Source organism: Delphinus delphis, chromosome 18 (genome assembly GCF_949987515.2).
Source record: "Delphinus delphis chromosome 18, mDelDel1.2, whole genome shotgun sequence".
Classification (NCBI taxonomy): Eukaryota; Metazoa; Chordata; class Mammalia; order Artiodactyla; family Delphinidae; genus Delphinus; species Delphinus delphis.
Window position 1 is genome coordinate 69,936,965 of NC_082700.1, and position 24,113 is coordinate 69,961,077.

At 39.7% G+C, this 24,113-nt stretch overlaps 1 protein-coding gene across 4 annotated transcripts in view; it reads left to right on the forward strand.

Annotated features, from left to right (window-relative positions):
• TPP2 (tripeptidyl peptidase 2) overlaps positions 1–24,113 on the forward strand; it is a 68,558-nt gene that overhangs the window by 8,272 nt on the left and 36,173 nt on the right. For all 4 annotated transcript variants that reach the window (XR_009516784.1, XM_059995782.1, XM_059995783.1 and 1 more), the window contains exons 3-9: positions 8,812–8,907; positions 10,528–10,632; positions 13,628–13,752; positions 17,752–17,915; positions 19,702–19,856; positions 20,502–20,578; positions 23,745–23,872. Coding sequence is in view for 3 of the 4 variants with exons in the window: in XM_059995782.1 (XP_059851765.1) it covers positions 8,812–8,907; positions 10,528–10,632; positions 13,628–13,752; positions 17,752–17,915; positions 19,702–19,856; positions 20,502–20,578; positions 23,745–23,872 (850 nt within the window). In the remaining variant the exon portion in view is untranslated. The remainder of the gene's footprint in view (positions 1–8,811; positions 8,908–10,527; positions 10,633–13,627; positions 13,753–17,751; positions 17,916–19,701; positions 19,857–20,501; positions 20,579–23,744; positions 23,873–24,113) is intronic.

Consider the following 24,113-nt stretch of genomic DNA (forward strand, 5'->3'; position numbering starts at 1 on the left):
TCAGCTGCCTTCCCCAGGGCAAGCAGTCAGAGAGAGCCCAGGTGGAGGCTCTGGTCCCTTTATAAAATGATGTTGGAAGTGGTGCCTGTTGCCTCTGCCATGTTCTTTTCATTCACAGTGAGTCAGTAGATCAGCACACACTTACAGAGAGGGGATTTTACAAGGGCATGGGTACCAGGTGGTGTGGACCCTTAGGGTCCATCTTAGTGGAAGTTATTGTTATTGTTGTTTGATAGTGGGCTTGGAATTGGGATTTTTTTTTTTTTCCAGTATGGCTGCTGAATTCTAAAAATTTTAAGATTTAAGTGGAAAGGTGGGAAAAGTGATGAGAATGTAGTTTTGCCTTCCGCTTTTCCCTTCTGGGAACTTGAACTTGAAATATTTAGGCTTTAATATTTGTGGACTTAAATATCTGACCTTGTCTTATTCCATGTACTTGGCAGAAAGGCTGGGGTAAGCTAACATGAAAGATGATTAGGAAACAAACATAAAGCAGTTCATGAGATATTAGCTAATGGGTTTGTTAGATGGCAAGAATTTGATTGTGTTTCAGTACTCTTATCTTTTCAAACAATAAGCAGAATTAGTTTGGAAGGTAAATTTGTGGTTATTTAGATATCTAAAGAGCTATATTTAACTTCCCATCTTTTACCATCTATCTGAATCATGTTTAGACCTTGTCTCTCAGGTAAGATCGTCACGGCAGTGTATTAGTTTTCTGTGCAGCACAACAAGTTAACACAAACGGCAGCTTACCACATACGTTCCTACATTTACTATCTCACAGTTTCTGTGGGTCAGGAGTCTGGGCACGACTTTCTGTGGTCCTCTGCTCAGGGTTCCACAAGACCTCAGTCAGGTGTTGGTTGGGACTGTGGTCTCAACTGAGGCTCAGGATCATCTTCCAGGTTCACCTTGTTGTTGGGAGAATTCGTTCATGACAGCGTGTTTCTTCAAGGCCAGCAGGAGAATCTCTGCGACCTCGGGGGTGACCCCAGTCTCTCTTTTAAAGAGCTTGCCTGATTAGGTCAGGCTCACCATGGCACTCTCCTTTTGATGAATTCAGTCACCTGATGAGGGACCTTAATTGCATCTGAAAAAGCCCTTCACCTTTGCCATATTACTTCCCATAACATAATCACAGGAGTAGTATCTCCTTATGTTCACAGTTCCGCTGCCTGTCACAGGCAGATGGCAGGCATTCATATCCCAGTTTTGCTTCTTTTCCCATGTGTTGTGGACTGCATGTGTGACCCCTGAATTCGTATGTTGAAGCCCTAACACCCAGTGTGATGGTAGTAGGAGGTGGGACCTTTGGGAGGTGATTAGTGTTAGTTAGATGAGGTCATGAGGGAGGGGCCCTCATGATGGGATTAATGCCTTGATAAGTGCCCTTCTAAGGGAGAGCTTGCTTTCTCTCTGCTCTGTGAGGACACCACAAGGAAGCCATGCCTGCAGGCCAGGAAGGGCATCTCACCAGAATCCGACCATGCTAGCACCCTGATCTCGTGCTCCTTCAGAACTGAGAAAACAAATGTCTGTTATTAAACCACCCAGTCTGTGGTATTTTCTTATGGCGGCCCAAGCTGACAAAGGCACCATGTGCTTTAAAAAGAAATACTGCAGGGAAATGACTTTCTGCACATCTGAATTGCTCTGTCTTTCCCAAGTCAACTTGTTATTTAGAGTATGTTTCAAAGAGAAACCTGGGATTCCTGTGAGTTACAGTACTCTGGGAAACTAGAGAGCATTCCTAGTAAGTCAGGCAGATTTAGAATCATATGAAGTATCAATAGTATCCTCAAAAATCTATTTTTGAATAGTTGTAGCCCATGCTCTAGATAAACCATCCACACTTGTAATGTTACTAGTGCTTAAAGGTAGAATTAGTGTATTGTATACATGGCTGTGAAGTAAGATCAGAAAATCCATAGATCGGTATTTACATCCTTTCTCAACTTGGTGATATATTTCTTTAGCTGTGCTATTAACTGTTCTCAGCCCATCAGTATAGTGAGTTTTTTTAATTTAATTTTAAATTGTATCCAATATGTCTACATAGTTTAAAGAACCTTCTACAAGGCTTCTAAAGAAAAGTTCACTCCCCTTTCCATGGATCACCACCAATTCCTGCTCAACCAGGGTTAAGGCTTTGATATATTATCTTCAGAGTTTTAAATGACAAGCTAAAATACTTTTTATTCTAATTTTTACCCCCTAGTTTTAGACTTTATCTGTAGAATTAAAAGTGGAAGAAGAGGGTTTAGCTCTCTGGTCCTTCATTTCTGAGAAATTTTCTTGCATTGTCTCTTGGGTTACTTCCTCCCACTTTTTTGCTGTTCTTTTATCTGGGACTCCTGTTAAGCGGACACTGACCTCTTTAGTTGATCCTCCAGTTTTCTTATGTTTTCTACCTTTTCTTCATTGCTTTTGTTTGATTTTTTTCCTTCCTGAGAGAGTTCCAAGATGTTCTCAACATTTTCTTCTAGCTCATGTATTGAATTTTGCCAATTTTTAATTGCAGAAGTCTGTTCATGTTCCCTCAGAGCACATTTCTGTGTCATGTATACAGTGTTTTATCTGCGAGAATATCATTGTCTTGAAAAGTTCTGTCTCATGACTTCTTCTGTTCCTCTTCTTCCTCACCTTCTGCTTCCTCCCGCCCTCCCTCTTTCTCCTGATCTTGCTCTCCTTTTCCTTCACCTCCTCCCGACCCTCCTCCTGCTTCCCCGGCCTGTTCTTCCGTGTGCTTTGCTTTTGACCTGAGCACTTTTCCTCGGGTGTCCCCTCACCGCAGCTGTCTCTGATTTAGTGGCACATGAAAGGTGATTGGAAGTTCCCTGCTTGTGGAGAGTCTGTGGTGTGGGTCTCACTGTAGGGTCACGATACTATCATGGGAGGCCCCAGGATCTCCGTATATGGTATATTTTTTTCCATTGAGATGCCCAGTTACCTCAAAGAGGACCTTCACCTGTTTGACCTGGAGTTTGGGGGCAGAGGAGTGAGAGAGGAGCCTGGCCCTCAGCATCTGGGGACCTGAGCCTTGAAAGGCACCCGGGGAGAGTTCTTGCAGACTCTTCACTGTGCCTCGTCTCTCCCATCCTCTCTAGAGAGGATGTAGACCTCTCTAGAGAGTTCACATCCCAGCTGTCTCTCATCACCTTCATGCAGGATGTGGGGGTAGGCAGCAGGGGACTAATTGGTCCTCATACCGACTTTCCACCCGTCTTCTTGGTTACAGTTCCCTTCTCCAGCCATACACAGACCATAGTTACACACATGTTCAGTTAATTTTTATTCAAGCATGTGCAGGTGTTCAGATATTTTGCAGTAGTCATTAACAAGAATAATGTTGTTAGTCACTGGGATTCTAGCTAGTGGGATCTCTCAGAACTCTTTAGTACAGAGTTTTCAGAAAGCAACACAGTAAAGTCTTCAAGTTTCTTTGATTTAACCGTGCTTTAAAATGAGTCAAATACCTGTATTCTACTTCTTCTTCCAAATAGCCTGTGAACTGCTGACGGTTAATGTCTAATTCTTCTGCCAGTTTAAGATCAACGACAGGTGCTTTGAAGATTCCTGCCATCTCATCCTCTAAGGATGCTGTTCTAAGCTGTCTTGAGAAACTGGCAGTCCATTACTTATGGCCAGCAGTACTCGTAGGAGCAGGTAGAAGCAAAAGAGTGAATAGAAGGATAACACCTTTCATGGTAAATTGTACAGGCAAGAAGAAAAGTGCATGAAACACACATGTTCAGTTTAATGAGTAATTTAAACAGACGCCATTTTATCCACCCAGATAGGACCGAGAGCGTTGCCAGGCCTCAGAAGCTTTCTGTGTTCTCCAGATCACAGTGCATTTTGACTTTTGTGATAATCTCTTCTTCGCTTTCCTTTACAGTTTTACCACCTCTATGTGGATACATGGAATATATTTGTTAGTTTTGCCTACTGTGACCTTTATATGAATGGCCTCATTTGAGTGTCATTTCATGTCTTCTTTTCCTGGGTGTTTGCAAGATTTATGAGATTCAGCCATGATTTGCATGGAGCGATGATGTGTTGAGTTTCATTGCTGTGCCTGTGGCATAGTTTGTATGTACCACATTCTGTCCATTCTGCTGGGGGGAACAGTTGAGTTGTTTCCAGTTTGGAGCTGTCACTAACAGTTCTTTAGAGAACATTCTTGCAAACAAATCCTGTGCACACATGTACAGATAGCTCTAGGATGTGTACCTCTAGGAGTGGAATTGCTGAGTCATAGAGATACACCTTTAGTAGGTGATGCTGAACAGTTTTTCCAAGTGTTTGTACTAAAATACATTTCCACCAGCTGTATATAGGAGTTTTAATAGTTGCACTGCTAATAACACTTGGTGTTTTTAGGCATTTAAAATTTTGCTTATAGGCTGGGAATCTAGCTGTATCACGTTGTGGTTTTAATTTGCATTCCTCTAATTACTAATATGATTGAGCACCTTTTCATATGTTGCTTAGACGTTTGGATTTCCTGTTTTGTGAAGTGCCTCTTCGAGTTCATTTGCCCTTTGTTTTTAATACTGAGTTGTTACGATTTGTGGGATTACCTGTCCTTGGGTTACATGTGTTTCGGGTGTCTTCTCCCACTCTGTACTCATATTTTCACTTTCCAGATGATGTCTTTTGATGAGTAGGAGTTCTTAAATTTGATGTAGCTGGATATCAATCTTTTGCCTTTTTGTTTGGGGCTTTTTGTGTCTTAAGAAGTCCTTCCTCCAGCTGACAACCAGTGCGAATCAGTGGCCCTCAGTCTCACAGACAGAGGGAAGCGAACTCCATCACCAGTCAAGTGCCAGATGAGAGTAGGGCCCTGGCCAGCACCTCGGTTGAAGCCAAGTCGAGGATCCAGCTAAGCTGTGCCAGCTTCTGATTGATGGAATGTGTAAGATTGTAAATAGTGTGTTCTCTTAAGTCACAAAGTTTGCCGTATTTATAACACAGCAATAACTAATACACTCAGCAAAGATATAGAAACTGTAAAAACACTCACATGGATATTTTAGAACTGAAACTTACAACGACTGAAATTTTAAGAAAGCATCACTGGGTGGATGTAGTAGCAGAATGGAGATGACGGAGGAGTCTGAGTCAGTGGACTTGAAGATCGACCAGTGGAGAATATCCATTCTGAATACTGAAGAGAAAAACACTGAAAAATAGCTAACTTAGCTTTGGGAGCTTGTAGCTCAATAACAAATGGTCACATATTTGCATCATCAGACCCCAAGAAAGAGGAAAAGGAGTGTGCTGCTGGAAAAAAAATATTTGAAAAAATAGTGGCAGAGAATCTCCCAAGTGTGGCAAAGAAAGATATAAACCTACCAATTCTAGAAGCTGAGTGAACCCCAGGTGAGATAAACCAAAAGAAATTCATGCCCAGAAACATTCTAATCAGATTGCCAAAAATGAAAGACAAAGAAAAAAAATCTTGAAAATGGCCAGAGAGAAGGGACCCATTGTATAGATGGCAAAGATACTCAGATGACTTTAGCTTTCTCATCAGAAACCCTGGGGGCCAGAAGGATGTGGTACAACATTTTTCCAGTGCAGAAAGAAAAGATCTGTCGATTGCAAATTCTATATCCAGTGAAAATATGTTCGGGGAAAAGGTGAAATAAAGACGTTCCCAGATAAGGTAGATCTAAGAGTATTTGTAGCCAGCAGATACACTTTTAAAAAATAGTAAAAAGAGGCTTTTCAGACAGGAAGAAAACATGGAGCAGCAGAAATGAAGGACTAGCAAAAGAAGCAAAATGTCTGAGTAAATATGATGGACTGCTTTGAGTTCTTTAAAATCGTATTTGATAGCAAAAAAGAAAAATCCTTCCTGTCCCCAAATCATGAAGATATTCTCCCATATTTATTTTCTGAAAACTTTCATCGTTCTTCTTTTCATATTTGTTCTTAGAAGTCACCTGGAATTGATTTAGCGCTTAGTTTGAAATAAGAGTCCTGTATCCTTTTTTCCATCTGAAGACCCACTTGTCCCAACACCATGTATTAAAATTCCATAGTTGCCCCACTAATTTTCAGTGCCTTCCTTTTACTTTGCAACTTTCAAAATGTGGTGACTTTTGGCTTCTAAAGCCTCATTGCCCATTCTTTGTCCTTTGGGTTTTTGGTTTTTTCCTTTTCCTTATTCTAATTTTAGTAGCATTTGGAAGGGAGCACAGCGCTTTCTAAAACTTTACCACATTTAACTTGAAGTCAGTTTTTAAAATCATGAATATTTAGCCTTACATGGTAAAAAAAAACGGTTAGTCCAGAGACCGTGAATGCCTTGGCCAGGTTTAGCACTGTAGTTAGATGCAGTGATAGCTGAAGGAAAGAGGGTCCATGTGTCCTGGCAGGACCATGAGGCTGACAAGTCTGAAGTACAGTTCTGAGGCAGAAACTCAGATTTTCTTGCGTGGAACGTTAACAACTCATGATGACACTTGTCTCGTGAAGAGAACCTTCAATTCGTTAAGCATCCTCTCTTTAAAGAAGAGTCAGGGGAAATGAGGTGTAATTAGAAATTAAAGAGATTCTGTTTCTCGTTTGAAAATCGGTCTTACCACATTGTGGTTACCACGTAATTAAAACTCTTTTTAAAGAGAGCAGCTTAAAATGGTCAAAATAAGCACTTTGATTCTTTTTTTTTTTTTTTTTTTTTTTGGTACGCGAGCCTCTCCCTGTTGTGGCCTCCCGCTATTGTGGCCTCTCGCGTTGCGGAGCACAGGCTCCGGACGCGCAGACCCAGCGGCCATGGCCCACGGGCCCAACCGCTCCGCGGCATGTGGGATCTTCCCAGACCGGGGCACGAACCTGTGTCCCCTGCATCGGCAGGCGGACTCTCAATCACTGCGCCACCAGGGAAGCCCCAGCACTTTGATTCTTAAAAGAGACCAAAAGTAACTTCATATTATGAAATACTCAAATATGTAAAATGACATACTCCATAATTGCCTCAGAGTAACGTTAGCTTCACTCTGACTTGGTTAAGGTTAGCTGGCAGAGCCATGATTATACATAATTTCTATTTTCTGATTTTTTTTTTTTTAGCTCAATTTTTGTAAGTAACTAGTCTGCCTTTACTTTGAGGAAAATATATTGTCGTGATTTGAGAAGTATCTTGTTCATGGACCCTGCAGAATTTGGTTTCATTTTGATTAAATATAAGTTATGTCTGTTGGATTACTTTTATTGTATTATATACGTATTTTAAGTAATTGTGGTTGTCTTAACACCTGATTATTTTGCAGTCATTTAAATTAGTTATTCCATTTAATCCTTTGGCATTTCACAGCTTTTTGTAATCTCTTTGCGCAAAGAAGTTGTCGCTAGCGTATAGGGTTACAAAGCCACCTGTGTCGTGAGACATCTGTGATGAAGTAGTCTTTGGATTTGCCAGCTAGTGACTACTTACCTTTTTGTTTTTGCAGCGCTTTATTTATTGTTGTGGTTATGTCACGGGCTGTTGCAGGAATGTTAAAGTTAAGAATCTCTATTCTCTAAAGAAAGCTGATAAGCTTTGAATGAAAAGCACTGGTTTGTGTGCCAGCATATTTGAAATTTCACAAACTCCAGACATCCAGTTGATTGAGAAAAGATCGCTGATGAGCATGTGCTTTTTAAAGTCAGTAGATCTTTGAAGTGCTGTGAATGATTGTCTTCCTGTATTTAGTTGTGAGAAAATTTCCTTCAGAGGCTTCCTACCTGGGGAATAATTTGACGAAGAGGGACTTGAGGAAGAGTCGGTTAAAGATCCTGCACAAGTAAGAACCACCAGTCAGTCCACCAGCTCTGAGTGGTTGATGGTTCAGCTTCATAATCTGTACGCATTTAAAAGCTGTTTTTAGTGATCATGGGTCCTGTGATGACAAAGAGTATGAAGGGTCCCCGTTGTCTTGATTGACATTTCCAGTTAGTTGATGCTCATGCATCTTATTATTCATGCAAATCGGGAGGTAAAGATTATTTTCTTCCCTTTGCACATGAGGAAGCAGAAGCCCATAGGTCCCACCTGGTTAGTGGCAGAGTTTGGGCACACTGCCAGGTTTATGTGACTTTAAAATCCATATCCCTTACACCAAGTTTTTGTCTCTGTGATAGAACTAGATTCCAGTTTTCTTTTCAACCTTTCTGTTGTTTGGGCCAGCAATTTAATTTCTTTTTGCTTCTTTGCTTTCTCCGTTTGTAAACTGGGCATACTCTTTACATCATTCTGTTAATTAAAAGCTGGAAGTGTTAGTTTTAAATACTTTGAGATAGTGGGAAAAACTATTGTAAGATGTTATATGTAATTAACATGATTTTATAGAACTTTTTTCTTAAGAACTCAAAGAGCTCTTTTTTTTTTAGTATCTGGGCATATCCCTATAGTATTGTAGAGGAGAGAGAAGTTCTTTTTCTTAATGGGAAATCTAAGGGTGGAGAGGTTCTATAAGTGGCTTCCCTCCTCCCTGGTTGATGGGCAGTGGAGTGGTGAAGGGGGAGGTGAGGTGTCCTTGATGCTTGGGAATTGAAGGTCTTAGTGGTTTAATGTGATGTTGAAAGCACTTTATAAAGCATTGTGTAAATGAAAGATGTTCTCCTTAAACCATCTCATTGATGAAAAAAAAAAAGAGCCAGAGAGATATTAAGTGGCAACTTAGAATATTAAAAATGTTGCTCTAACATATGAGCCTGCTCATCCAAGTTGAGCCATTCGAATACCTTTTTCCCCAGTGCTATATTATTAGAATTGGGAAGCATTTAGTGAATGAGAAATTTACTTTTTATTTTTTATAGATTCCTGCGAGCTGGACAAATCCCTCAGGCAGATACCACATTGGCATAAAAAACGGCTATGATTTCTATCCAAAGGCTCTCAAGGAAAGAATACAGGTAACGTGCCATCTAGTATCAGTGACTTCTTTTCTTCCTCAAATTTTATTCATACTGAAGAAAAACATTTCCTAAAATCTCACTAACTTAATTGTTTGGGGGGTCTGGGAGGCTTTCAAGTGGTGACTGCTTAAAGCAAGATTCTGTTCAATGGAATGTCACCCATTCATGGTTCTTAATCTTGGATACATGGATAAGTTTAGGGAATCTGTGAGTACCTTGAAATTACATTCAAATTTTGTATATTTCTGGGAGATGGGATATGCTTTCATTGGATTTTTGAAGGACTTTTTTTAACTTCAGAGAAGTTAAAGACAGTCGATTTAAAGTGGATTGCCCTATTTATTCCCGTTCCTATCGTTTCTATGGTAATTTGTCCCATTTTCTTAGTCTTTACCTAGCTTGCTTGATCCCAGTCATCATTCAGTATTAGGGAAAGAATTACTCAGACCTAAAGCAGCTGAAGGATAGGAAACACAGTCTGTCATTAGAGAGATAAGAACTGTGAATTGAAAGAGAAGGAGCCTGCTTTAAGACAACGTAATAGACCTTTCAGTGACAATGGAAAGGTTTGAAATGTTCATTATCCATCCATCATGGTGGCCATGAGCCACAAGTAGCTATTGAGAACTTGAAATGTGGCTAGTATGATTAAGGAAATGAAATTTTAATTTTATGTAATATTTTAAAATTTAAGTTTTAATAGCAACATGTGCCAGTGACTGCCGTATCGGACAGTGCTGCTTTTAGAGGACTGCTGACACTAGTAGCCCATACAGGTTTCAGCTATAAAACAAGATGTGATCCTGGCAAAGGGGCCTCACAGGTAAGACCTGTGGGCCCTTTTATCTAATCTAGTATTGTGATTTGCTTCTCCAGGGGTCAGTGAACCATAGAAGTTACTCAGTACTTTACATATATAACCTTGACTTATTTGTCAGATTCCAATCATTCTGGAAAAAAAAAATACAAAAAATAAATGCACTTAACTCAACTTTTATTGGATACTATTTTATTTTAAAATTTCAGGCTGAAATGCATAGTATTTTTATGCACTATATTAAATTTAATCAACCGTGTTAAGGTACGAATTAACATACAAATAGAGTGGTTAAATTAAAGCGGATCCCCTATCAAGAGGGTGGGGGAAAAAAAACAGGCTAGAGAGGACGGAGATTGAGGAAGCCGGCAGGTCCATCAAAATGCAACTGCAGGCACTCTTACTCCTGTCTTCTGCTTGCTCTTGGCTGAAGGCATTTCCCAATTCTGTAAGGGTTCAAAATAAACTTTTTCTTCAAATGACTGGGATTTCAGTCAGTTACCTGACATGGTATTAGTTATTCTCGGAGAAGGAAAGGATTTAAATTGGGACATATCATGTGTAAAAATACATTTGGTTGTGCCTTGGTAAACTTGTTCTCTTAAAACCTAGATGTGGTGAGTTAGCTAATCAATTTTTTATAACTGATCCATTGCTTTATCAGCTTGATTATACATGATTTTTTTAACCTTTATAGGAGAATTGTATAGCATCCCAGCTCATAGTAACTGTAAATGACTATCTAGGTTTACCTGAATATTTGTCAACCTCATTGGAAAGTCATTTTTCTGTCTTTGCAGAAAGAACGGAAGGAAAAAATGTGGGACCCCGTTCACAGAGTCGCCCTTGCAGAAGCCTGTCGAAAGCAGGAAGAATTCGACGTTGCCAACAATTGCCCTTCCCAAGTTGGTGCTAGTCGCTTTTATTTAAACGTTACCATGTTCTCAGAGAATTAAGAGTTCTTAGAGAATTAATAGACTCTTTTTCACAAGTTTTATGTTGTTTACTTTTACTAATTTTTCTTTGCTTATTTCTCCTGAAGTCAGTTTACATATGTGTCTATCAATTGTTTAAAAGTTCTTAACAAACGTAGAATACACACACGTACAAGTGCATAACTCCTAAGTGTATTGTCATGAATTGTCACAAAGTGAGCACCCCATATATGCAGCACCCCAGCCCCTCTCTTGCCTCTTCCTACTCACTGCTGCTTCCTCCCCAAAGCAGCCACCATCCTGATTTCCGACACTTATCGAACGGCTTTAACCTGTTTTGAATTTTGTAAAATGGAATCATACAGTGTGTGTTCTTCTATGCGTAGCTGCTTTCGTTCGATGTTTTTTGTGAGATTCCTCCATGTGTGGGGTGTTGCAGTAGTTTATTTTCCTTGCTATATAATTGATGGGCCACGATTTATGTATCCATTCTGCAGATTGGTACTTGCTTTGTTTTCAGTTTTTGGCTATTATGAAAAATCCTATTTTGAAAATTCTTGTGCCTGTCTTTTGATGGGTCATAAAGTGATCGTACTAGTTCCACAGGAAACGTACGAGAGCTCCCATTGTTCAACATCCTTGCCGTTGCACTTTTGTGAATCAGTTTATAAAATGAAAATAATTCTTGGTTTAGTATGAAAATAATGAGTGCTAGCTGCAGAAACTTTCGGGCAACACAGGTATGTAAAGTTTAGCAAGTGAAAGCCTCTGAAATGCCACTGCCCAGGGATGGTAACAGCAACCTGACATTCGTCCTTCTGAATTTTTCTTTTAATGCATGCATTTCTTTTCTTCTAATGAATTTTTTTATTGAAGTATAGTTGATTTACAATGTTTTAGGTGTACAGCAAAGTGATTCAGTTACACATACATATATATATATTCTTTTTCAGATTCTTTCCCATTATAGATTATTACAAGATATTGAATATAGTTCCCTGTGCTATACAGTAGGTCCTTGTTTATCTATTTAATGTGTAATAGTGTGTATCTGTTAATCCCAAATTCCTAATTTGTCCCTCCTGCCTTCCGCCTTTGGTAACCATAAATTTGTTTTCTGTGTCTGTGTGTCTTTTCTGTTATGTCAGTAAGTTCATTTGTATCATTTTTTTGGATTTCCATATGTAAGTATATCATATGGTATTTGTCTTTCTCTTCCTGATTTACTTCCCTTAGTATGATAATCTCTAGGTTCATCCATGTTGCTGCAAATGGCACTATTTCGTTCCTTTTTATGGCTGAGTAATATTCCATTGTATATATGTACCACATTTTCTTTATGCATTCATCTGTTGATGGACATTTAGGTTGCTTCCTTGTCTTGGCTATTGTAAATAGTGCTGCTATGACCTCTGGGGTGCATGTATCTTTTCGAATTGGAGTTTTCGTCTTTTCCAGGTATATGCCCTGGAGTGGGATTGCTGGATCATATGGTAGCTCTATCTTTAGTTTTTTAAGGAATCTCCATACTGTTTTCCATAGTGGCTGCACCAGTTTACATTCCCACCAACAGTGTAAGAGGGTTCCCTTTTCTCCACACCCTCTCCAGCATTTATTATTTGTAGACTTTTTGATGATGGCCATTCTGACCAGTGAGAGGTGATAACCTCTCAGTAGTTTTGATTTGCATTTCTCTAATAATTAGTGATACTAAGCATCTTTTCACATGCCTTTTGGCCATCCGTGTGTCTTCTTTGGAGAAATGTCTATTTAGGCTTCTAATGGCATGCATTTCTTAATCAGAAGTGCAATTGTATTAGTGGTTCTCAGCCCTAGCTGCATACTAGAGTCACATCAGGAGCTTTAAAAACTGTCAGTGCTTTTGCCCTAGAGAGGAATTAAATCAAAACCTTGCAGGGGAGGCAAGCATTTTTAAAACTCTTCAGGAGCTTTAATTAACATGCAGCTTGGGTCAAGGACCACTGGCCTGCATAAATCTACGTACACATTTAACTTTTATTAATCTGTGTACATCATCCTTTTTTAACAGCTGTGTAATCTTCTATTAGATCAAGATTTGTTCTTCAGCCTCCTATTGGAGACGTGAAATGTAGTATTTCAGGTGCTACATATAGACAACGAACTTTAGAAGTTCAGAAGAGGGATCTGAATTTAATTATCCTTTTTATATTGTATGCCAGAATTGTTTATATAATTGTCTTTTTCCTTAAGGAGGAGTAAATGTTGAATATATTGGATAAATAAAAATGAAGCACAACTTCAGATTTTGGGAACGTGTGAAACTTAAATTTTTATTCATGAGGACTATTCAGGTGAATGTAGGGCAGTCTAATATAGTATGTCGTTTAAAAAAGTGCCTAGGTTGAAGCATATGAATTTCCCGTTTTTGTAGATGAAAGTGGTTGAATAGCAGCTTGTATGTACTTGGTCATGAACATAGTATGTACTTAACTTAGCGAATTCTAAAAGAGGTAAACCTCTAAAAGAGGTTCCTGTTATTTATTTGGGTTCTTAAGAAACAAATTTGAAATGGAAATGTTCCTGATATAAAAATCTAAAAGTCGATAGAGAAACTATTTTATAACAATTTTAGCATTACTTTTGGAAATGAATTATACAATTATAGGTATGTGACCAACACCCTTGGCTAAATGATAGCACCACCGTGTAGCACCATGTCTTTCCCAAAGCAGCTGTAGGGAGTGACTGAATATGCTAGTGAGTAAAAGAAGTATTTTTTACTGTTTAATATTTTAATTGTTACTGCCACTAAACTGGACTACAAGTTGCACAGATATAAAAAGAAAATTTTCTTACATTTTTCCATGGTAAAATGACTTTACTATTGGGTCACACTGTGTCTTTGGTGTCTTTGGTTGTATGTTAATATCACCTTTCAAGAGCACAAAATGTGCTAATATTAATGTCTGTTCTAATTGTTTAGGCAAATAAACTAATCAAGGAGGAGCTTCAGAGTCAAGTGGAATTGCTTAACTCTTTTGAGAAAAAATACAGTGATCCTGGCCCTGTATATGACTGCTTGGTGTGGCATGATGGTGAGACCTGGGGGTAAGCTGTGTGTTTCCAGTTCTTCATTTAAAAATCATTTTATCTGCTCTGAAGAACATTAAACCCTCAGAACTGCCCAGAGATTTGGTTTATGTGACATTAATATCTCCAGGCAAAGCTACTTGAGGGCCAAATTGGCTTTTGGGTAGTTTCAGATAAGCCTTTTGAACCTCTTAGTATTTTAGACACGGAAGCTGACCCTTAGCTGTTTTAAAGAATCTTATTTCATTAACCAGATAGTAGTCATTAAACAGATAATATTAGCAGGTTGATGATTGGTGTATGTAGAAATGTTCCTGATTGAAGCTGGGCAGTTTGGAAAGTAAGTGCACGAGGATGTTGCAAAGCATCTACTCTAAAAGTTTTAAGGGCAGAGGAGGAAAGTTGTGTAAAGATTTACCAACAGAGACCTAGTAGCTAAGTTGAAGCGAGGCAGCGTGATGCGGGCGGCAGCGTTAGAGCTCAGATCTGAGACGGAATCCTAGCATGTGAGTTTGAATGCTTTATCTGCACCTCTCTAGGCCTATTTCCTCATCTGTTAATTGGGATAATAATCGTACCTCCTTAGAGGGTTTTGTAAATTTGATGTTTCTAGACATAGTAGGTACTGGATAAGGGTAAGCTGTATCTGCTGCTTCTACTACTACTAATAATGATGATTTATACCAAGTTACCTATCACGTACATTTTCTACTTTCTTTCTTAGTGAATCATACACTGAAGTTGTGTTCCTTTATGTCAGCTAGTATGTCTTCTTGAATTACGATCTGTGTAGAAGCAGGAGTATGTTCTTAATACAGATATTTGGGCATGTACATATTTCAGGGTCGCCACAATAAACCAGGGACCCTTCCAGAAATTGTTTTGTAGTTTGAGTCCCTGCTCATATGTAAAGAATTGTTTCCCGAGATGTGGCAAACACAGAACAAGATACGGTGATTTGAATGCTGTCTCTTGTTATTTAGTTTATAATGCACCGACTTAAAAGGGGGCTTTCCTCTCACAGATGTGGGTAATAACTCATCTTTGATAATGGGTATATAAAATTGTCAGTTGAATAGGAAATCTCTACTCCATTTGGGCCTGAAAGTGGTAATAAAATATTTGCATATAACAATATTTCAATCTAGATGATAGTTGATATTCATGCAACTTTTCCATGTATTGTAGTATGTTTTGGTGTGTGTATATGTGCAGGTGTGCACACATTGTGAACAGTTCTTTTCCAAAAGCTTTGCAGAAGCTTTGATCAAGAGTTTGTAATATTAAAAAGTTGTTCAAACATATGGTTTAGTAAATTTTGGGACATCTACCCCGTGGTATAACACGATACAGTCACTCCCAGTCATAAACCTTCAGTGATTTTTGTCATGGGAGAGGAGGTAAGGTTAAGTGTGAGGAAAATACTAGATACAAAATTCAGTGACACGGAAAATTTAGTACAAAACACACAAAAGGACTTAAGGAAATACTTTAATGTTAGCGGGGATTGGGTAGTGGAGCAGTAGGTGGTTTCAATTAAAGTGTTTCTATAGATGCTGAAAGCACTGCGGACTACGTTGTCCTAAGGGGAATGGCTTGGGGTTAGGATGTCCAGGGGGCCAGTGTATGTTTCCAGAAAGTTTTCTTGGTCTTTAAGGCAATTGACAAAGAAAGTGATAAGTGTAATAGTTTGTCAACAGTATGCTGAGACATCTTGAAGAATTTTTGTGTTGGAAATGAAATTTAATCAAATATTAAGTGAAGTGAAATCTGTGATAACTAGAAAACATTTTAGAAAATGTTAGTATAATCAATGAAAAACACAGCAGAATCATGCTTTCAGGTGCTACTAGAAATAATCTAACTTGTTTTGCACAATACTATATATTGTATGGGACTTTGATTCCCCCACCCCACCTCAGAGTTAGATCCAGAATTTTTTGAAGCGAATCTTAAAGATCTTGAATCACCTTAAGGCAAATCTCGGCACTGTCTGCAGGTGTTCTCATGTCTCATGTCAGAAATGCCAAGCATTTCTGAGGGGAGGTAAAGTGACCTTAAGTGTCTGTTTTGTTTCAAGAATGTCAGGTCTGCCCTCCGCTTGACACAATTCTACTAATTGTTAAACCCCTGTCTCTGCACTTAACCAGGTAACCTAGTATGACTGCACTCAAGTATTTGCCAGGATGCATAGTGTCAAGTGCTGTCCCTCAATAGGGAGTAAAACCTGGTCAGAGAAACACTATTTATAGAGGACGACATAAAGGAAAGACTATTAATTGGTTTCTTTTCAGTGGTTTTTGACCTCGTTTCAGTTTTCCTTTGAGAGTTTGATGAAAAGCGTGGATTCTTTTCACACACACGTACTCTAATCCTGTCCACAGGCCTTCTCTGTCTTCTAACAACTGTCCCTTGAGTTAAGCCAAACAGACCTTCAAAAACGTATACCCTTGCACCATGTTCACATTTGCCCTCTGTGGAGTTATTTAGTGAAGTCACTAAGTTCTGTATTTATATTTTGATATGGTGCTTGACTTGTTGAGTCCCTCCATGTAGATGGTGGTTATAAGAAGTGCTGTGAAATGTGTCACAGTATTTGCTGTGAGAATGTTGTTAGAAGATGTTGATGCCTTCTTTCACCATTTGGACCAAGCAGACTCTCTAGAAGCTGCTCCATGGACTCCAGGCTCTGGAAGCAAGTACTCCCTGGGAACATCTGAACCTGACTAGGAAGCATCAAGAGAGATGGCATTGAAGGGTCAGCACAAGTTAGCTGAGCAGAGGGTAGGAAAGGGGGTTGAGGGTAGAGGGGAAAGATCCAGAGAATGATGGAGGAACTGTTAGCCGTTTAGTGTGTGATGGGCTGCGTGAGGGAAAGGGAGGACTGGAGAGTGATTTCCAGCATGGAGGCTGGCCAGGTACTTAAATTTTGGCATCAACGGTGCTGCTTTTGGCATCAACGGTGCTAGCAGATGTGGAAGATTTGTTGGCATACGTTTTATCCGCTAACCTCAGCTCTGATTCCATTTGATGTGCTGCTTGTTTTCTCTATGCCTTACTTTCCCCGTAAGTGTTCATTCTCCTGTGTCTTGCTATATTGTACTTATTTTTTTGAAATGCCGTAAATCATTTTAGGCACACATTGGAGTATACATAAAAACAAACCGATGATTTCAGAGATTCTTCTTCCCAAATTCTTCTTTTGTAGTGTGTTAATGAAATGTATGCCTTAGTATTTATAATAACGCCCTCTCTACACTATACTAGTGGACTTCCATTAATTCATTATAGCGATTGTGATTGATGTACTTAGCTTGTTAAAACACAGTTGTTCTTATTTAGAAAATGAGCAGAAAGGTCTAATAGCTAAACACATAATGTTGACCCTTAAATGACGTACGTTTCATTTATGACTGTTTTAGATTTATTTAGTTTTCATCAGTCTGTCTTCTAAAGTGTTTGGAATATATATTTTAAAAATTTAAAAGTTAATAAAATGAGGAAAGAGCAGACAGGAGGACAACCATAAAACTGTAGAAAATGCTTCTTGTGAAAAACAAACGTTTGCCTAAGGCCGTTATAAATGTGCGTCCGAGGCTCCGTGTAGTTCATCTAGCTTCGAGGGCCCACCTATGCTGTTGGATTCATGAAATCAGTTCTAAAAGAATCAGAAGGAAGCAGGGCCTAAACTATGTTGTCAGAATCACCCTAAACTATTCTAAAGGTCGAGGCTAAGCTTTGGTCTGATTCCTTAAGCAGATAGATGGTCTCGTGCCTGGAGTTTCATGAAGGACAGTTCCTAAAGCTCTGTACATGACTTCATTTAAGGGCTGGTTCCTGTAAGTTATTTTACCTTATCTTTACTGTCTACTCCATGAAACAGGCAGTTGCCATGTTTGTTATGGTAAAAGCAGATAGAGTGGTGAGAAGATATCTGAGAAACAGTATTGTGTGATTTTTTAAAAAGTAAGAAAACAAGATAAATTTCATTACCTACTCTTTATTCTCATCTTACAGAGCCTGCATTGCTTCAAATGAAGACGGGGATTTGAGTAAATCTACTGTTTTGAGAAATTACAGAGAGGCCCAGGAATATGGCTCTTTCGGCACAGCTGAGATGTTGAATTACTCCGTTAATATATATGATGATGGAAACCTGCTCTCCATAGTGACGAGTGGAGGTATTCTGCTTCAGATTTGCTAACTAGAGATAAATTTACAAAGTGGTAAGATGACAAATTCTTCTGGCCAGAAGCAGCCTTATAGAGAATTTAATCGAATGGTCCCTACTAAAGAACTAGGTCTGGAATAATGGATGTGACTTGATTCCCTGGAAATTCCCTGGCTTTTTTTAAAGCCATAACCATGTAGGCTCCATTCGAGGAGTATAAGCATGGGCCAACCACAAAAAATAGATCAGCATAATTCATCTTATGAACAGTAATTTCACCTCCAAATATTAACCCTTGAAAATTCACCCATGAGTGCAAAGAGTCAGGTAAAAGGATCCTCACTACAGCATTCTATGTAATTTTGAAAAAGTTGTAAACTTTTTAAATGCCCATCAACAAAAGAATAGGTTTTTTAAAAAACTTGTATTATTCATCCTGTGGAATACATTATATAGGAATGAAAATGAATAAATTTACATATTCCTGTATGCATAAATCTCAGATACATAAACTTTACTGAAAAAAATTATGCCTGGTAAAACATTTGTATAAAATTTTTAAACGTGCCAAGCAGTACTATATTATGTTTATGCGTGTGTGTGTGTGGTAAAAATATGAAAACATAGGTGGGAAGAATGTGCGTACCGGCTTCAGGGTAAAGGTAGTTGTTACTTCTGGGGAGGGAGAAGGAGAGTGAAGTAGGACAGCCAGCTCTTTCCCTCCCCCACCCCAAGCTCTGTTGAGGTATAGCTGAAGTACAAGAAACTGCACATATGGATACACACGGTTTGGTAAGTTTTGATATGTGCATACACCCAGGACACCATCACCACAGTCAAAATTACAAACATATTCATCACCCCCAAAAGTTGGCATGTCTTCCTTTATAACCCAGCCCTGTCTCCACGCACATCCTCAGGTAGCCGCTAAACTGCTTTCTGTCCACTCTAGATTACTTTACATTTTCTAGAATTTTATATAAATGGAATTGAAGAAAAATTTTTTTTTGCCTGCCTATTTCAGAATCCATATTGTGACTGTAAACTAGCTTGTTCCTTATTGTTGAGTAGTGTTTCGTCATGTGCATCCACCATGGTTTGTTTATCCATTCATCTGTTGATGCACATTTGGATTGTTTCAACAGTTGTGTACAGGTCTTTGTAGAAATATGTTTTTGTTTAATTTGGACCAGTGTCTGGGAGAACTGGTTGGGTGTGGTGGTTGCCTATTTAAGACTCTCGGAGCTCCTCTTCACAGCAGCTGCTCCCTTAGCGCCCCGCAGCAGAGTGTGAGTGCACGGCCCCACCCACGGTTGCCATGTCAGGCTCAGAACTGTAGTAAGAGGCATCTCAGTGTGGCTTTCGTTTGTATTTTCCGGGTGACTAATGGAGTTAAACATCTTTTCATACATATATTTGCCATTTGGTTATTCTCTTTTGGGAAATGCTTTTTCAAGTGTATTACCCATTTTTCTTTTGAATTTGAAAGATTATGTTCTGGATATAAGCTCTTTGTCAGTTACATATGTTGCAAATATTTCCTCGCCTTTGTGACTTACATTTTCACTCTCAGTGAAACGGGTAGGATCCAGGATGGCAGAATAGTGTGTGTAATTCATTTTTTGTGAATTATCGTTAAGAGACTTAAGATAATAATACACTGTTAGATGTTAAGATGAGACTATATTTTTATTCTATGACTTTTATTGTGATTAATAATGTGCAAATTGAATCTAATGGTTAAAACTTGGAGTCTCTGAGGATGTTTTGTCATCTTCTCCCCTTTTTGCCTCTAGGAGCTCACGGAACACACGTAGCCAGTATAGCTGCCGGGCATTTTCCAGAAGAACCTGAACGGAATGGCGTGGCTCCTGGTGCTCAGATTCTTTCCATCAAGATTGGTGATACAAGACTAAGCACAATGGAAACGGGCACGGGCCTTATCAGAGCTGTGAGTATTTGTGAGCTGTTGACTTCGAAGACTAATGATTAATGATCATGGATGTTTTCAGGTTTATAAAGTGCTCTGGCTTTACAAAAAATATTGGAACTGTATTTGGTGTATAGGACTTTGTTTTTAAAAGCAAAAATGCTTAATTCATTTATATTTTTTTATTGAAAATTATCAGGATAAAGTTTTTTGGAAACTATGAAAGTATTATTTACATTATACTCTCACTTCTAGTAAATCCCTTAGGAAGCTGTTTTGAGCTACTTTAAAAATTAAAAAGACCTCTTAGCCAGCTTGCTCCATCAGTGTGAGAAGAATTTATTATTCTGCATTTCATTTTAACATATGAATTATATTTTACTTTAGCAAATTTAGACTTTAATAAGAACCATTCCATCCCCCTTCCTCTCCCCAACTCCACTCTGCAAATGCTAGTTTGTTTCTTATTGACTACTTCCTGTACTCTGTGACTCCCTCCTACATTTTTTTAAGTTTATCAACCATATGCCTGAGGATAACTTATAAATTTAGATTTGAATTGGAATACGATTGGTTAAGAAACTATGGAATTCCATGCCTTTATTGTACTGGCTCATCTGTTTCTATAAATGGCTGCCTAAACTGGACTCTTAATCTTTTCAATAGATGATAGAGGTTATAAATCATAAGTGTGATCTTGTCAACTACAGCTATGGAGAAGCAACTCACTGGCCAAATTCTGGGTGAGTGTTCTTTGGCAATTGTCAGCCATAGAAGCTTAGCTGATGAAAAGTATTAGATGCTTTTTAGAACTGGATTGGATATCACAACTGAAAAAGAGCAGACTCGGTGGGTAGATGATAACTGTCTGTCTCTGAGAACCCCGCCCCCATTCCCACAGTCACATCTTTGATGTAGTTTTCCCCTCCTAGCCAGCCAGGTGGACCCGAGGGCCCATCTGTCACTAGAATTCCTCATCCACACGCAGCCTGACCTCTTCCAGGTGTACTTTCCTGACAAAATCTAGACTTGTGGAAGCCCGGCAGATCCTTCAGTGATCCCACAACTCATCTGCCCGGGTCTGTGGAGGTCACACTGATGTCATACTTTGTTTAGGACCGCGAATCGGAGATGTTCATCAGCGTCGTCTTTGGTCACACTGCACGTGCCCTTGCACTCCTGGACGGCCATTTTACACCTCCTTTTCTCCTCGGAGCCTTTCAGCGACCTCCCCTTTCATTCCTCAGCTGATGTCCTCACGTCTTTCTTTCCCAGAGAAAACAGAAGCACTCAGAGGGAACCTCCATGCCCTTTCTGTGACCTGTCTGACCCAACCTTCTGCCTTCCCTTGCTCTGTAACAAAAGAAGTGCTGGGATCGAAAGCCACTCAGGCACTTACTATCTGGCTGTCATCTCCTCTTTCCTCAAAGACTGCTCCAGCATCATCCCTCGCCTTTCCTGGATTGTCATTACTACACAGACATGCTCTAGTACCTGCTAGCTTTAAAATTAACTTACTAAAAAACCTCTTCATTTCACACAGCCTTCACTTACTTTCCCAGCAAAACTTAGTTATTACGTATGTTCACTGTTTTCCATGGACATGTCTCACTGCCCCACCCCATCCATGCCTGTGCCGTCAGGATCTTCCTGCTGCCAAGTCCACTGGCTTAGCCTTGACTTCATGTTGCCTCACCTCTTTGTCCTTCATAGTACTAACTTTGAAATTACCTTATTTAGAGTGTTTACTTATTGATCACCTCTCCCCCACTCCCCCACCACACCATCCCTATACACCCACCATCCACATACACCCACCATCCACATACACCCACCATCCACATTCACCCACCATCCATATACACCCACCATCCCTATACACCCACCATCGCTATACACCCACAATCCCTATACACCCACCATTCCTATACACCCACCATCCCTATACACCACACCATCCACATACACCCACCATCCACGTACACCCACCATCCATATACACCCACCATCCCTATACACCCACCATCTCTATACACCCACCATCCCTATACACCCACCATCCCTATACACCAGACCATCCCTATACACCCACCACCCACATACACCCACCATGCACATACACCCACCATCCACATACACCCACCATCCCTATACACCCACCATCCACATACACCCACCATCCACGTACACCCACCATCCACGTACACCCACCATCCATGTACACCCACCATCCCTATACACCCACCATTCCTATACACTCACCATCCCTATACACCACACATCCACATACACCCACCATTCCTGTACACCCACCATCCCTAAACACCACACCATCCCTATACACCCACCATCCACGTACACCCACCATCCACGTACACCCACCATCCATGTACACCCACCATCCATATACACCCACCATCCCTATACACCAGACCATCCCTATACACCCACCACCCACATACACCCACCATGCACATACACCCACCATCCACATACACCCACCATCCACATACACCCACCATCCACATACACCCACCATCCATGTACACCCACCATCCATATACACTCACCATCCCTATACACCCACCACCCACATGCACCCACCATGCACATACACCCACCATCCCTATACACCCACCATCCACATATACCCAGTCTTGTATATCTCAAGATTGTATTTATGTGACATGCTGAAAAAGACACAATGACTGGAATCAAGAATGATGAGTGGTTGCCAGGGCTTAGAAGGGAACATGTAACTACAAATGGACAGATAACACCAGGGAGACTTTTTAATGAGGTGCTAAAATTATTACTGTGTTTATGGTGGTGGTTGCACAGGCTATACATGTGTTAAATCTCGAAGAACTGTACACCAAAAAGAAAGTCAATTTTACTCTATGTTAATATAAAAAATAAAAATTTTAAAAAGTTAAAAAAAAAAACCCTTAATTTTCTCAGATCACTGGTACTAAGTCCCTTGTGGGGCAGGAAAGGAATGTCTCACAAGTACCCTCTCTCTCAGTTGTTTCATCCATGAAGGTAATCTCGCCCCTTCTTCTCTTGCTTCAGTAGCTTGATTACCTCAGTATATTTCTTTCTCTCCTTTAACATTCCTTCTTTTAAAGTCTTCTTTCCCATTCTTTCCTTCACATTTATCACTTTGGAGTGTCCTTGGCCCTTTACCTTTTTTATATTGACCCCATTTTCTTCCTTGTGGTCTAACTTTGTCTCCTTTAATTAATACCAGTACATTTTTCTTATTTGCTGTCAAGCTCTAACCAGATTTCTTATATTTTAAATCCTACATTTAAGTTCTTCTTAGTGCCTTATTTCCACTTTCACCTTTGCCACTTGTCACAACTGTGTGTGTGGATTCCCAAGGAGTCATTTCTGAATACTTTAAGTGGTAGATGGAGGTGGACCCCTGTTGTCCCACCACCCAGTCACTGCCCAATGGTTCAGTCTTTGCTCTTGGTCCTTTTGTAGTTTATTTTCCCCACATATATTCAGTTTTGTATCTAGCATTTTCCCCATGTTTAACCTGGGGGCTCCTAACTCCTTCCCTCCACTAAAACCCAACGAGGGTGTATCTCTTGGGATGGCTGTATCGTGTTCCACCAATGGTGGATGTGCCGAAATTTACTTAACCGTGCGTTTGAGCGTAGTTTGGTGTTATAAACACTGTGGGCATAGGAGCTCAGCACTTGTAGTTTGAGGATGTCCTGAGTGATTCTAAAGCACCTCTCCTGATCCATGACCACCATCTTACTTATGCTACTTAGAACCCTTGTTTTGGTTTGTTTTTTCATATACACCATGTTTGAAAATATTTTCACATTATGGTCATATAGTTCTTGAAAAGTGGGACAGTTTTATATGTTCAGCGGAATTGTCTGTCTCTTTCAGGAGAATATGTGAAGTAATTAGTGAAGCTGTGTGGAAGCATAACGTAATTTATGTTTCAAGTGCTGGGAATAACGGCCCCTGCCTTTCTACAGTCGGGTGCCCAGGAGGAACCACATCAAGTGTGATAGGTTAGTTTCCTGTTTTAGAAATAGACTTAGAAACAAGCAGGCAAAAAACCTCAGTTCATCCAATGTTAACTGTATCTCTACTCTATGCAAGACACTGTGAGCCTTAAGTAGATCCTTAGGAAAGTGAAATCTAGTAGGGACTTGCTGATCTAGAATTTCCCCTACAGCAGCCTGGAGTAAGGGGTTTACTGGAAGTACAGATCCAGGGCTGTGGGATTACAAATGTGCAGTTACCTCTGCT